The sequence below is a fragment of the Toxotes jaculatrix genome, chromosome 22 (genome assembly GCF_017976425.1).
Source record: "Toxotes jaculatrix isolate fToxJac2 chromosome 22, fToxJac2.pri, whole genome shotgun sequence".
Classification (NCBI taxonomy): Eukaryota; Metazoa; Chordata; class Actinopteri; family Toxotidae; genus Toxotes; species Toxotes jaculatrix.
Window position 1 is genome coordinate 4643068 of NC_054415.1, and position 15170 is coordinate 4658237.

Sequence of the window (15170 nt, forward strand, 5' to 3'; positions counted from 1 at the left end):
TCGTAAAATGTATTTCTGCTCTGTCTCAGCATTTGCATCATCTTCTATCTCTTCAGCATTTAGTGTTTACACTTCCTCCAATTGACATTGTGGTTTTGTGGCACAGATACATCCTGTTGAAATACACTTAAAAAAATCGTGAGATAAACATTGCATTTCTTGGTGCACTTAAGACAAGATTTTAGTAAAGCTCGCATTTCATTTCATTCCATGTATCCTTAGTGTGACCTTACTTCTGTGTTACCTTAACTAGTAGCTTAATCTGCTCTTGTGAACATAATGTCAAATATTCTTCCCAAGCTTTGGCATCAATAAGGTGTCTCTGCGTGTATACAGAGGTCTGTGCATCAAATAGAAAAGAAAGAGACACAACAGGAAAAACAGAGTGAGAGATGAAGCTCCACAGGAGTAGGACAACAAGCTCTCCTGCAGAGGCAGTGCCGGTCGAGGCTGCCTGCTGCCAGCTGGAAGCTGCTGCCTGGTGCCTGTATTCTCCACAGGAGCGAATCAATCCAGAGCTGTCCTCGTGTCTCCACCGGGAGAGTGACAAGCTGAGCACAGGCCTTAATACACATGGCTCTTCTTTTTCACCAAGGACATTAGAGTTATAGGGCCTTTAACATGTTTATTAAATGACATTCAACAGCAATCACTTACATTTCATAGACTCAGATCCTCAGTAATATTCTGCAGACTCACAGTAGCACTGCATTCAGATGATGCACAGGGTGTTATGCAGTAGTTTTATGAGTTTAAACTGTTCATCCAAGCTGCACAAATGACTGTTTACCAGTATGGCTCATATCACACACACACACGCACACTAATGTAATTGACAGTAGGCATGACTCAGATTTTCACAGCAGTGTTTGATGGACTGCTTTGCCTCCTCCGCCGACATCTCTGGTGTTCTCCCTCGCTGAATAGCTTCATCCTGTAGCATCTCGTCAACACTAAACATATTGCCAGTGAAATAACTGCAGTGCAGAGATAACACAAAGTACAATGAGTTCATCCCCCCAAGAAGAATTGCACAGAAAAATCTTTAACAGCATCTCCACTGATCAAGGGTTTCAGTATCTAGGTCCTGGATTGTCTCACCTTAGCCTGGAGCAACTTAAGTGATGCCCTTATCTGAGGTGAGCCAGGAAGTGTTTTGCTGCATAAAAACAGATTCCTTCTTATCTCACCGTCGACTCGTTTGCACAGTTTCATGTGGGGAGCCCGAGAAGCTGTGCAGGAAAGGTCTGGTCCCTTGTCATTCGTTAGCCAGATTGTCTGCGAGTTTGCAGGAAAAATAATCAACTCATTTGGGAGCAACGCAGGCTCTTGAAAGTCCTGAGCATGCACAGTTTCAAAATCCATGTTACAGCACCGTGAAATGAAATAATACTCACAGTGCATGAGCCATGAATGCTTTGTGTTAAACATTTCTGCAATCAGCAAAACATGACAACCTGCATCATGGTGAAATGGTGGTAAATGCCTCTGAGGTACACATACATTTGAAGGACAACAAATAATGCATTGCACAACAAGGATTACCTGCAGAAGAGGTTGAGTGTTGTCCTGTGCATGTCTGCCCCTTTCATTAAAAAAATAAAAAAAAGAGATTGTCCTGTTACAACACACTCAGCAACAGCAGATCCTGTCAGCATGTGAGGGCCACTTTGAGGTTTTTGGGTCAAAGCCCAGTTTGCGGTCTGCTCTTTGTGCTTTCTGACACACTTCTTTAAAGATACGTTGCCTTCAAATTGTGTGTGTGTGTGTTTCAGTGCTCACACACACATGAACGAATGCACACACTCAGACATACCCTACATTCTCCGTTACTGTCTGCTAAACCTGTTCCGCGATGTGCACTGTTCTGTCATCCCATCATGTGCTCATACTTTCAAAGAGATTACATTACAGTTACTGCACAGCTGTAGCAAAAAGCAAAGCATGTGCCCCTCAGCTAAGCACTATGAAACTATGTTAGATTATGAGTCTTAATCAAAACTGTAAGATGTGAAGTGATGGCACCAACTGGAGTTGTAAGTGTCCTCCAGGCAACAGGCTTGGTGTAATAACCAATATGGTGGTGCTTGATGCCTTTTACTTGATAACTTTAATTATACATGGGTGTTTTGAAACCAGAGAAGCAAATGAGTCTTGTGTGTGTGTGTTTTGTGGATGTCAGTTGTTAGGACCTGTCCTGACATGAGCTTTCAGCTGCAGAATGAACAGTGGGTTTTAGTTAAAGGGAAATTAGTGGATCATTTTATGTTAACAGACAAGTGCTGTTTTACCAACGTTTATCCCATCACTGAGTCAGCACAAATATTCATCAAGATGTTCATCAAGTTCGTTTGATCTTGTCTTTAATCGTTTTTTTTCGTCTATAACCTATCATCAGTATCCCGAATCCTGATACATGATTACACGGTGTCTTTACACAAGGACGACAAGCATTTTTAGCAAACCACGTTAACTTCTCAGATTTTTGAATGAGCTTTGGCGTGGCGCTCCATTTGCGCATACAAGATCGGCGTGTACCGCCGGGACTAGGGGAGGGCCTACGGGCGGGGTGACACGCCCTGCCCATTCAGTGTCTCATATTTGTGTAGCAGTCAGTCTAGCTGCTGTAGTCTGCGGACAGACAAGCGGTCGGTGGAGCCGAACAGGGCTTTTTAGACTGTGGAAGTATTCCATCAGCCAGAGCCCAGGGGCGGCCGGTGGGAGGAGGCAGAGAGTCCGCAGCTGCCGCACCGCACAGCCTCTTTGACAGTCGCAAGAGGAAGGAGCCGCCCGCACCAACCAATGTCTACGGTAAGAAGCATTTCATTTGTTCTTTCACTCGAGAACTGCGGGTGTTTTGTGCAGGATTTTGGGTTAGAGTATGGATTTGGGGGAACAGTGGTCTGTCGACGCACGACGCTGTTGGAGCATCTTTCATTGGTTTTGTCGGCTGTGTGGTCGGAGCCGCGGGAGTGAGCATCAACACGCCGGGGATGATGAAGACGCTGAAAAGGTCTACGAGCACACCCCCGTTTGTTAAATTCTCAGTGGTTTGGCTTTTTTTTCCCCCTAATCGTTCCTTTTGTTTTAGCCTCAGCGTGGAGTGGAGTTGTATGTGAAGGGAGGACGCGGTTAGCACGGAGCTGTAGACGCTTCCGATGGCAGGGCGGCGGACAGCGGGACGGTTCGAGCCGCATTCAGCGTGGAGCAGCTGCGGCAAGTTAGCAGCCGTTAGCCGCTACAAGACGGGAAATACTGACCGCGGCCTACAAAAGAAAAGCTTAAAGATATTAAATTTAAAAATAAAATAGAGGTACAAATTTGCCACCAATCTGGTTGCCTTCAGTGGAATAGTGTCAAATGAGTATAATAATATTTATGAAGCCACAGATTGTTACGGATTGTATGTGTGTTAAATCATCCCATGGCCAGTAACTTCAAATGTTTGAGGCAAATACACCTTTCAGAATATTAAAACTGTTATAAAATCTAACTTGATGCACGTTTTATGAGGGATTTTTACACAAAATTTATCCTCATGTGAACTATGTTACATTTAAACCCTTTAAATTTTCCTGCAGGCTGATTGTCCTCAGCACACCTGGGCCAATTAGTGCAGGCCTAACCATGAAGTGGTTTGAAAGTAGCAGAAATTTCATTACTCGACCATTTTTGCCATAATTCACAAACATTAGAAGCTCTAAAGGCTATGACCTACAATCAGATATTAGTTTACAAAAATAAATACCAGCATACTTAATGTTGCTGGTTGTGTTTCCTGTTCAGGTGTTCACATTGGTCAATTAATCAATCAGTCGACAGAAAATGAAAAAAAAAAAAAAAACAGTTTTAATGATTGTTAAAGTTCAAATTCAGTCAAAACGGTGATGCAGTCTTTGCTTCCACTGTCTCAGATGTGAGGATCTGCTGCTTTTCTGTTTTACGTTATTGTGTTTGGGTTTTTGGATTAATGGTTGCTCAACGTGGCCTCGGGTAACTTATGCTATTCTGTAGGCGTTACAATACTAAATCGACTATAAAACTAATTACTACTAACCGCAGCTCTAATTTTTCGGCACCTTTTTTTTCCTTGCTTCACTTTTTGTTTGTTTTATTGTGAAAAGTTTTACCGGAAGTGGCGTGTTTAAGAATTCCTGCACTGACGCTATCGGACGGAAAAATGTTTGCACAGATTTGTAAAAACGTTCATTTCGTTACGCTGTTCTCTGACTGTCGCAGCGATAAAGAACTGAACTCGAGAGGAAACGGGAGCCGCTGTAGCAAAGCGGGAAACCATAGACGATCACCCTGTCGTTTGTGTGTCTGTGTGTGTGTGTCTGAGGTTTGCCATGTGGACGCGAATCGTTTGAATCATCTCCTGGCTGATGTGGTTTTGCTCGCTTGGTCTGACGGAGATAACGGAAAGCCCAGCTGACTCTCCTGGAGATCGTGAATCTGCAACTTGACAGCGTCTTGTGTTCAGATCAGGCCATTTTATTTTAATTTATTCAACTCATTTATTTATTTATGTTTTTGTTTTTGTTGTTTTGTTGTTGATGGAGATCAGCTTTGGCCTTCCACACTGGTGCACACGTTTACTCTGAGAGAGCATGTGACACTTAAAACCTAATTTGATGGACTGTTTTTCTTAGTGTTTTGTTGTTGTTTTTTCCAATTAATTTGAGGGGAAAAAGTCTTCTTTCTGTCTTTTCTGTCCCAATATCATGAGAGACTTAAGAAATCACAATTTTTAGCCCAAAGTGACAATTTCAAAGTTGCTTTTTTCTCCCAATGAAGTTCAAAACTCAAATATATTCAGTTTACTGTAACATAAGCTGAAGCAAAGCTGCATATTCAGATATGCACTAGAGAAAATTTGGCTCTTTTTTTTTTTTTTTTGCATGAAATCAGTAATCAGAATAGTTGCTTATTAGTATTCTGTTGATCAACTGATTGACTGTTTGCAGCTGTATTTTAAAGTACTTATCTTCAACAAACAAACATAGTTCTCTACAAAACAGGTTAATGCCACTGTATATTTCCCCATTTTATTGACGCAAACATGCATCATTCACACACAATAAGCCAATTTATTCCCTACACAGATCAATATTTTCTGTGTAATAGATTGACTGTCTTCATAATAAAGTCAAACTGAACACGCTGAGTCATTGAACTGTGTTCCTGCTGAAAGTTTTGGATGCATGCTGCCCCTGGCACAGTCACCCACCATAAGAATGTGGGAATATATCTTATGTTCTGTCTCTTTTATTTTGAAAAGGCTTAATTTAATAATACTGCTTGTCTCTATGGCAGCATAAGAGTCGAAATGAGGAAAGTGTCTGGAGCTGATTTCTGAATTGAGATCACAAAGAGAGCTCTAATTATCATCTCAGGATGACCTATATTTTGTTCTCAGATAAGTGTTAGGTAAGTGTACACATGTTTGTGAATGTGTGCTCATATAAAGCTGCATTAATTATGATCAGATGTCTTGCAGATGTGCTTTCTAAGACGTTAAAAGTCAATAAAGTTGGATTTCGTAACAAAGAATTGAGCAAGGCAGAATTAGAAAGTCCCTCTTTTGTCTTCCGCGTCCATAAGCTGTCTTTTTTTTTTTTTTTTTAAACGTGTGTGCAGCCTCTCATCCTGTCTCTTACGTCAATTGTTCTGCAAGTGACTCTTCTCTCTTTCATTATCCTTTTTTCTCTACAGCCATCTTTTTTTTTAACCTCTTCTTTTCACAAGTGCTTCCTTTCCTTCCTCTGTCTCCTGTTGCAGCTCTCCATAAATCTTTAAATACTAAGTAGGTGTGTTTCTTTTCGGTCTTCCTCCTCCTCCTCCTCCTCCTCCTCCTCCATGCATTTCCATACCACGGAGCAGTAGTAGTAGTGCGGTACAGTAAGTGCAGAGGCATGATGGGAGAGCAGCGTGGGAGCTGTTTGTTCCTTGCATCTCTGTGTCCGCAGTTTGAGAAGGCTGTGATATAAAGATGAGGTCTCGGGGTGAGGGGATCGCAGTGGCGGTAAACAGCCACAGCAAGGATGTAGATCTCTGTATGTTGTTGGCGTTGTCAGTCAGTGTGAGCATGTGGAGGAGGGAGACAGAGAGAGAGAGAGAGAGAGAGTGCTACCTACAGTAGTGTTTCTCACAAACATTAGCCTTAGATTTTATCATTCTGTCTAGTGGACTATGATGTAACATGCAGTAAATCGTACATGCGTCTGTCTGGACGTTTTGAGAAGCACCGTGTAAAATCCTCCGACTGATTTGCTTCCTCTGCAGAATTCTTTAGCTGTAGGACCATAAATCACCCAGAGAAGCCTTCTGGTTTACTGTGTGCATCTAAGGAAGGAAGTGCCTCGTAGGTGCTACTTCAGAAAAGATCAGCAGCTTAAGGCTGTGGTATCTGAGACATTTAATTTGTTTTTAAGACACTGGCCAAAGCTGTTTAACTTCATTACATCCACATTCACTTTGCCAACAATAACATGGTTAGACAGCTTCACAAACAATATGACAATAGATGCTTCGTCTTTGCTGTGATTGGAATTTGTGGAAAGTTACTCTTGGTGCTCTTCTGTGATTTTAGTGCTGTTTTCTCACCACAGGATGGTTCAGTTTGTGTTACAGGTAAATATCTCCTCAGCCTAAATGATAAGTATCTGCAATTTGGCTAAAAGTAGCACACAGTGGAGCTGTCGGCTGTGCCATGTCTACAGAGCCAGGCCGGGCTTAATGAAGGAGCAGTGTCTCTGCACCTGTGGTTGGCTGTTCCTCATGGGAGGGGAGGACCCAGATAGGTTTGGATCAGCATTTGGTGCGAATGCGGTGGATGGTGAGAATAAATGAGCAGGAGAAAGGGGCCGAGGCCCCAAGAGGGAGGGAGTGTATAGATCCCACATTCACCTAGAGGATAGTGCTCTTAAAGAAGGGCATTCTGTTTTAATTTGGCTGAATTGATCGATGATTTGAGGAACCAAACAAGAGTGTTTGCAGCTTTTAGCTCTTTAACGAAAAATCATTATGTTTTGTTGATTTTTAAATGCATGCTGTACAGTTTTAGATTCTTTTTCTCCTCCCGGAGACTCCTAAAAACATGCTTGAGATGCAAATATAACGTACATTTTTTTCATCGTGGTGGGTTACTGCAGGCTTTTTAGACTTGTGATCCATTAAAATAAAAATCAATTTGCGAACGCTTATCACAGACTTATTTTTTTTTTATGTACTAATATTTATTGTGTGGTAGTTTTCCACTGTATTATCTCTGGGGAAAGTTCTTATGAGGCTGCTGTTGAGACAACATTTAACATTTATGAGCTTTGGCTTCTTTTATTAAGTGAAAGCTCAAGCAGATGTTGTAAATTAGCACTGGTCACCTTGCAACATCCTCTCCATCTGTAGTTCCAGTGGCTGTCCCGGCCTGTTAATAACCAGAGGGGCATGTCGCGATGGGTTAAATGACATTGAACCCCACATCGACATGGGTGCTCTGTTAACAGCGTGTCACTGGAGGGTAATGGGAAGGATTAGGTCATTTCTGGCAGCGATGCCCCCGGTGTTGGTTAAAGAAGCAGTAAGTGACAAACAGTTGCAGTTTGAGAGAATTTAACACTATAAGACTACTGTCTTATACATTGGCCTGTTTGACCTTGTATGCTGATTGGTTGGGTTAAAGCTACCATATATACGTTTTTTTTTTTTTTTATTCATTACACAGTCAACGTTTCCTTAACCGAGAGTTTCAGCCATCGTTGTGTTTAGAAGAAAGGAGGTTGGAACACGCCCTCTGAGCAGCTCAACTTCATCTTCTCTCATGCTGAACTTAGGGCAGACAGGATGCTGCAGTGACTCACTATCACAAAGTAGTACTACGAGATGGGATGGGCGGGGAGTAGCAGGTTTGCTTGCTAACTTCTATAGAAGAAAAGAAGTGATACAAAAATAGAACCAAAACAACCCTAACCCTTTTTTTTTTTTTTTTTTTTTTTTTAAAGAAAGTAAAAGTTCTTATTTTGAGTGAATGTTCCAGACTCATGTCCTAACAAGTCACATTGTTCAGTAGCGATGTGTGGGCAGGCGGTTGTTACAGCAGCACTTTGTTGACACATTACTTCGCTGTGGAGGGCGTTGTTGCTTCTGTAGAAACAGGAGATTGCCCGGTGTGCAGGGTTTCCACGATTACACATTTCCAAGAATTCATGCAAATCAGCAGGAAGGTAAATCCATACTGTGGCCTCGGGACTGTCATTTGTGTTCGTGTCTGTCCAAACAAACTTTAAAACATGAGCTCTGACTGTAAGTGACCCACCTGTTGAGACTACCCCAGAGTGGTGGTATATCTTTATATGCGGGTTTACCTTATTCAGTAGCTGACCTGATTACATTTCGAAGCACCTTTCTGGAAGAAGTTTTAGACGTTAAAGACCCTGTGATATCAGATCTTTACTTTCCTTTTAATGTGATGTATTGTAAATAATTCTTAAGTAGGAATTGCTCCAGCTGTTTATTTAAGCAGTGTGTCACACGAGGCCTTCCTCGTTCACCTCAGCAAAATCATTTGGAGGAGCTGAACTCCTGACAGGCTGATTGACTCACCTGACAGGTCACTCATAGCCAGAGGAGATCGTGTTTCTCTTTTCTTTCAAACTAACTCTCTTCACATACTTTGTCTCCTAAGTCACAGTTTCTTTTTAAGGGAGCAACAGGAATAAGCCTCGGGGGCTAATTTGGAGTAATGTTTGTCTGGGACCCCATTAGTGATGTCTGTGGCAGGGTGGCCCAACCTGGCTGTCCGTGTCTGGGACGTTTTTGGATGAACGCCCAGCCCTCCTATGCATGGACAGTGTGGCCGGCAGCCAGGTCTATGCATAGCTTCTTCTTATACTTCAGTCTTTTCTTTCCCTGAGTCCTGAGCATAAATACCTTACAGGGTATTTCCTCTCCCCCTTGCCCGCTGATTGGTTGAACAGAAATGAGAGAGTACAAATTTATTGTGATTGTATCACAGACAACACCGTGCAGCACAGAACTGGCTGGCTGCAGAGGGGATAAAGGCAGCCACTCCCAGCGCCGCTTTGAAGTGAACCACAAAGCTGTTTGTTAAAGTAAGAATGCAGCCAGATCAGAGCCCTGTTTATCGGGTAATTAATGAACCCCTTCAGCAAGTTGTTGCTGACCCTGTGGCCTGATATTTTGTTTATTAATAATAAGAGTAATTATTACTTGCAGCTGTAGTTTGATAGAGATGTTGGAGAATATAAATTTTTGTGTTCCTAAATTGCCACTGATGATTTTACCTCTCAAACGAAGTTTAAATCGTCTTAAATCCCGAAGAGACACCACATTTACCAAATGAAGACCTGGACTGCGCCACATTTACAATTTTTACCTCCGTTTTTAGACCACGTCAGTCACTCTGGCATGAACGAATGGCTCTAAGTGGCCCCTCCAAGACCACATCCTCACTGCAGTCCCAGGAAGAGGGCAGCCTTTCTTTTAATCTCTCCTCCTTGTCTTGTATCCAGCAGACAGCCAAAGCCGATTGCTCCCTCTTTTCCGTGAAACACGCACAACACAAACACACGCTCCCACATCAACAGCAACCCTGTCCTTCTGGCCCCAGTGTGTTTGTCTTCGTTCACAGGAACTGGCAACAGCTTCTCAGTCGTGTTGACAATGTTTTTAAAGGTCTCTCATGTCGTCTAGAGAGAAGTTTGTTTGTCATCTTCTTCAGATGCTATCGCAGCTCGGCTGGAATGAGCAGTGCAGTTTGTGGGATTTCGGAAGGGTGTTCCCTTGTGTCGCATTCAGCAAAGCTGAAAAGATTATGATGGTATAGTGTTAAATCCTGTTGCATTACTGTACCCTAATCTGTCCACTAGTGGCATAAATCTGAAATAATCTGTGGATGTTCATGCCCCTCATGTTTAAAAAAAAAAAAAAAAAAACATGAGCGTCATGGTGTTTGGTTGTGTTATGGTTTTCTACCTCTGCTTTAATCTGCGTACTGATGGATGGATGGATGAATGGGTGGATGGATGGATGGGATACTCGGAACAGCTCACCAACTGATGCCAAAGCTCCTCTGTCATTAATTATAAACCTGGTTGGCAGCAACACGAGGTGAAGCTATTGCGTATATGTGTGTAAAGTACGGCATCACTCTTAGTGTTGTGTGTTCGCTGTAATCTATCTTTGCGCCGGATACCTGATTAAATGACTTGGTCACAGATATTGGTTTCCATGCAGGCAAACTGTGTGTTGTTGTGCAAACGCATAGATGAGTCATTGGATGGTGTATAGCTAAATCATTCCACGGAGGTTTCAGTTTTACACTAATGCGTGTTATAAATGTAATTAAAGCATGTGCACATCTTGGATTTAGAGCAATGAGTCCTCAGTTATTAAGCAATCATTCAGCCCCTGTGTCGGGTGATATGGCTGTTAATGTTACAATATTAATAACAGTATTTTTCAGATATGCCATGACACAGCAAATCTGTATTAAATGCATATAAAATCGAGCTCTTAATGGGTCTAAACTTGGGACCTGATCCAAAAAAAAGACCCATGAATACAACAAGAACATACCTAATTAGACTAAATATAATTTGGACTCAGACCAGCTCGGGTCAGTGGAAACATGCAGCTCTGTAATGTAAAATATTCCAATTGATGTTGAACACAATTAACTGTTCCTCTCTTACACTTAATAACATCAGGATTGAACATTAAACCTAATCTGTCAGATTACCTCTGTGCATCATGAATCTCGGACTGACATAAATTAACTTGCATCATAAGTTTCAGTTAACAAAGCTCAGTCAGGCAGGCGGCACGGCGTCTGTAGTGTGAGTGGTCGTGCTGTCATTAAACGGGACAAACGGCAATGAATACACACGAAAAAGCAAATGTACGCAGTCATGTCTATAAAAAGGATGACGCTTTATTTTAGGGGTTTGTTATTTTCTAGAAATGTAATTTTGTGCTGATTGAAGGGAAGTGGAGACAGTCCTCAGTTGGTGTCCTTCAAATTAATTAATTCCAACTGATTGCCAGTGTTTTCGTCAGTGCGCAGCAGGTCAGCTCAACGTGCAGAAAAATGTGGAGTTTGTCCTCAAGTAAGCGAATGACTCAACAAACATGAAGAACAAAGTTTCCAATAATAAATTAATACTTGATGAATATTTATTTTTGGCTTAAATGGAACCTTTTTTTCAATATAATTCCTATTTTCTCTAAGTTCTTTCCATTTGTACAGATGAATCGGATCCAGTATCTCAGTCTCAGAGTGGATAGCAAACATGTTATGAGGAGCAGTGAAGGTGGCTTCGGGGAGTCACCTGTTGAGCCTCAGTGATATCCCGATCCATGCCTCTGTCCGCGTTAGGAAAATGAGGCTGCAGGATAAGTGACGGGGCAGCTGTGTCCTTTGCCCCGGTCTGCTTCTGTGATAAGGGGTTGAAACTACCTCACCAATTAAGGCCTGTTTCCATCATCACTGCATGTCTGCATAATGTGAGCTTGTCAGGCTGCGGACAAGAGAGGGCCTTTTCTCAGCCATTGTGATAATGGCTGCCTCAAATGGATCATAAAAGACCGCAAACCGCTGGGCTTTCTGCTGCTGGGGTTTGTGTGGGTATTTTATGTCCGCTGAGAGGAGTATGTCCCCGCACGCCCGAGCGCATGGAGTGAAAACCAAACAAATCCCAGGCTGTGTCTCAGAGCAACTCCATCATTCACTACCCCTGACAAACTCCTTAGAATATTCAGCAAATCACCTACACCTAACAAGTGTGCTGCTGCATAATGGTAATTTACAGGAACAGGAAACACACTGCATTGTGGGAAAAAAAAACATCAGATCATGATATGTCAGATCATTAGCATTTCTATTTTAAACATGAAGACAGTTTTTCTGTCCTCGGCTCGTGATGCTATGCTTTTCAGTTTGAGTTGTCCCTCTGACGAGACTTGTCCTCGTGTTGCCACTGAATTCCAATCAATTGTTCATTGTATGTGACAGCTGATGTTGTGACACTGACCTTCTTGGTGTTAGAGTGATTTCAGCTAACATGGATCTTTAGAGCCCCGTAGGCCTTTCCACAGGACTGGTTTTCCATGTAAAGGGACATTCAGATGATTTACATATGACAGTAAAATTTCAGTGTCCATAACTGCATATCAACTTAGAGCCTTCAAGGAAGCCGTTTAGATGATGTGGACTCTATTTTAGGCCCAATTTATCACTTTATTACAGATAAGTGCAGTTTTGCATAACTCTCACACACGGCTCAGTTGGTGAGTGTTTTAATACAGAGCTTCACAGTTTGTTTGTTTTTTCTTTTCAGTGCTGAAGACTTGACAGCATTCAAGGAGGCGTTGTTTTTTTGGAAAGGTGGTAGAACAGTTAGTTCCTGGGAATCTCATTGTATTTCTTTAGGTAAAAGTGTGTGAAATCACACTCGGCAAAGAAGAAATTATAGGCTTCTACTTCACCCCTGCTTACTGCCAATAAGGCGGGGACAGTGAGGAGGTTTGTGGGTGGGATTCATACCGCGATGACCACACGGTGCAGGTTCACGACCCCCTTGGCCGTGGCGACAGCGCTCGGAGTACGGTTGCCAGTCTGGGTCTGAGCCAGGTGTAAACTGACACCGCAGCACCGCAGAGAGGCTCTGTCAGTCAGAGACGGCTGCTGTAATTACAGAACCCCCCCGCCGTCAGACATAATGTAGACAATGCATTGATGCACATGTATGCGAATACACACTTAATCTCCCATGGCCAAGTATCTGATAGTGAGCAGTGACCTTCATGTGCAGACTTGAAACTGCCTCTTGTTTTTTCTTTTTTTTTTTTTAAGATTAAAGAGACAGTGCTTAAATCCTTGAAGCCCACGGCCAACATAATTAATTCTAATTAGATTAGCCTTTAGCTGCCTCAGGAAAAAAAAACGAAACAGAGGAGGAGACCTGCTGGTTTTTCCGTGCTAATGCAATCTTGGACGAGGGCCCTTAGAAGTGCTGTGAAATTACGTGGGCTTGTGGAAGGGGCGAAGTCACCACCCCGTTCACTGGAGCGGGGGAGTGGAGCTGGAGGATGCTGGAAAAGATGTTTAAGTGATTCGTCATCATGGAAAGAGTGTGACTGCTTTCTGTTCGAGGGGAAGACTTCAGCATTGGACTACACCTCAGTTGACTGTTTGCTAAACAGCTTAGCAACCACGACTAGCTGCGGCAGGCCTGTCAAACTTTAGATTTCCCCACATGTTGAAACTGTGTGAATGGGCCTGTAGTGAGAGAGAGTGGTGTGTTTATCTGCTCTGATATTTCTAACCAAAGGCCAAGGACACACTTCTCCTTGAACAGTCTGTCATTTTTACTTATAACACAAACTGTGATATAAGAACAATGCCTCTCGGCTCGGTGAATGGTCAGTTTGGGTCAAACTTTTATCACCATCTCAAGTGCTAATTATAAGAGCCACTTTCTTTTTGCCAGGAACTATTAGGTTTGATTAATCTAATCTTTATCATCAGGCCGTTACCCTGCCCTCTTACACTCCCTCTGGGTAAAGAGAAACAGACTCACTCATTTCCTCTCTACTTGATATTGTCAGAGACAAGAACCAGAAAATGCTTTAAACAGCATGGCGACCATGACACAAGCAGAACTAGAAAGATCATCATTTAGGTAAGAAACTGTGGATTATCACACGCCCTCTTTGTGGATTACAATGTGGGTGGTTAATGTCTGTACCTGGAAGACGCAGGACACGTTGGCACCTGTGTTAGTTGTGGTTTCCTTTCTGAGTCGTGGATCCTGGACGGAATGAGACTTGTTTGGCCCCTGACTCCCCTCTGTCTCATGGCTCGAGTTTACCAGCGAGGCCTCGCCTTTTCAGAGGTATCCATGTTGGCACAGCGATGTAAAAACGACTGCCCGCAGTGGTAGTACACTTAACTCAGCTTTTCTGGGTTTTTATTTACACTGCTGGCACCGTGCTACTTAGTGAAAGGGACTGACTTTTCCTTTTGTGTCGCTTGGCACTGGCATTCAAGTTGACTAATGCTGCTTTAATTATTGGCTGCATTTTGCAGCATTTTACTCTATTTTTCCCACACTCCCCCTCCCTGCCCCCCCTGCCTCTGTCGGCTTTTGTCCATTTATAATGGCTTTAGCCAGCGTGCAGCTGTAGAGCTTGATTTTTGCCTGTGTCTCCAGCAGCACTCAGCTGACCCACTAATGGAGGGGTTGTGTGAGGAAAGGCCGGAGGCAGCAGAAGGACTGCAGCGCTGCGGCTTAAAACAACCCGCCTCCGACAAACAGTGTGGACCTCCTGGGGAGAGAGGCTTTGAAGAAAAACACAGAAAAAGCCTCAGTCAGAAGAAAAGGAGACATGAAATAAGGCCAGAGTGCAGCAATATTATCTGCGGACAACGGTAAACCTCTGCAGCCGAGCTGCACTCTTCAAGCCCCGAGCGTCTCCTGGCTTTATTTTTGAAATGACCCTGAGTGACTTTGGACATGATGCGTCACTTCGTCAAGATGGCATCATAACCTGAGAAGCTGGTCCCCTTAAGGTTTTAGTGCTTGTCCTTGCTGCCCTCTGCTTTTATTGTTCCTCTCAAGTCATAGCACAGACCCTAAAACACGAGGCGGCCTTATTCGCCAGAGACGACAACAAGGTTAATGCTGACCCAAATCTCCTGAGATGGTGTCTAGAAACTTTTGTAGCTTAAGTAATTTCTGACATGGAAAGAATAAACAGAAATAAAACACGATGGCAGCCTCAGGAAGTGTAACTGTTTAGTGTGTTGATGAATGTCAGGATACTGTACTTTGAGTCTGATGTTGCCCTGAATGGTGTTTACTCCAAACCTGAGGCTGTGCATTGCCTCTTCCTGCTGTCTGAAATGTTTCGGCTGGGATCTAACTCAGCAGTACTTTTTTTTTTTTTTTCCTTTTGAGCCCTGTCTATATAGAAAGTGGTTTGGTCTCTCTGATGTGAATCATTGCTGTTGCTAAACTGAAAATCTTTTAGATTTTTTGGCTGCTTTTCTGACAGATCCTGTGATGGACTGTTTCCTGACATACTGATTAACAGTGACAGTAATCAACAGTGATGTGAATCATCACTTGCAGCCCTGATTCTTTATATAG

The 15170-nt window shown here is 42.9% G+C and overlaps 1 protein-coding gene across 2 annotated transcripts in view; it reads left to right on the plus strand.

Moving 5' to 3' along the window:
• The first annotated feature begins 2612 nt into the window (after positions 1 to 2612).
• The window catches only part of si:dkey-97m3.1 (fatty acyl-CoA reductase 1), a 39976-nt gene continuing 27418 nt past the window's right edge, over positions 2613 to 15170 (plus strand). For both annotated transcript variants that reach the window (XM_041030014.1, XM_041030015.1), the window contains exon 1: positions 2613 to 2811. In XM_041030014.1, the coding sequence (XP_040885948.1) occupies positions 2803 to 2811 (9 nt within the window). In that variant the 5' untranslated portion in view covers positions 2613 to 2802. The remainder of the gene's footprint in view (positions 2812 to 15170) is intronic.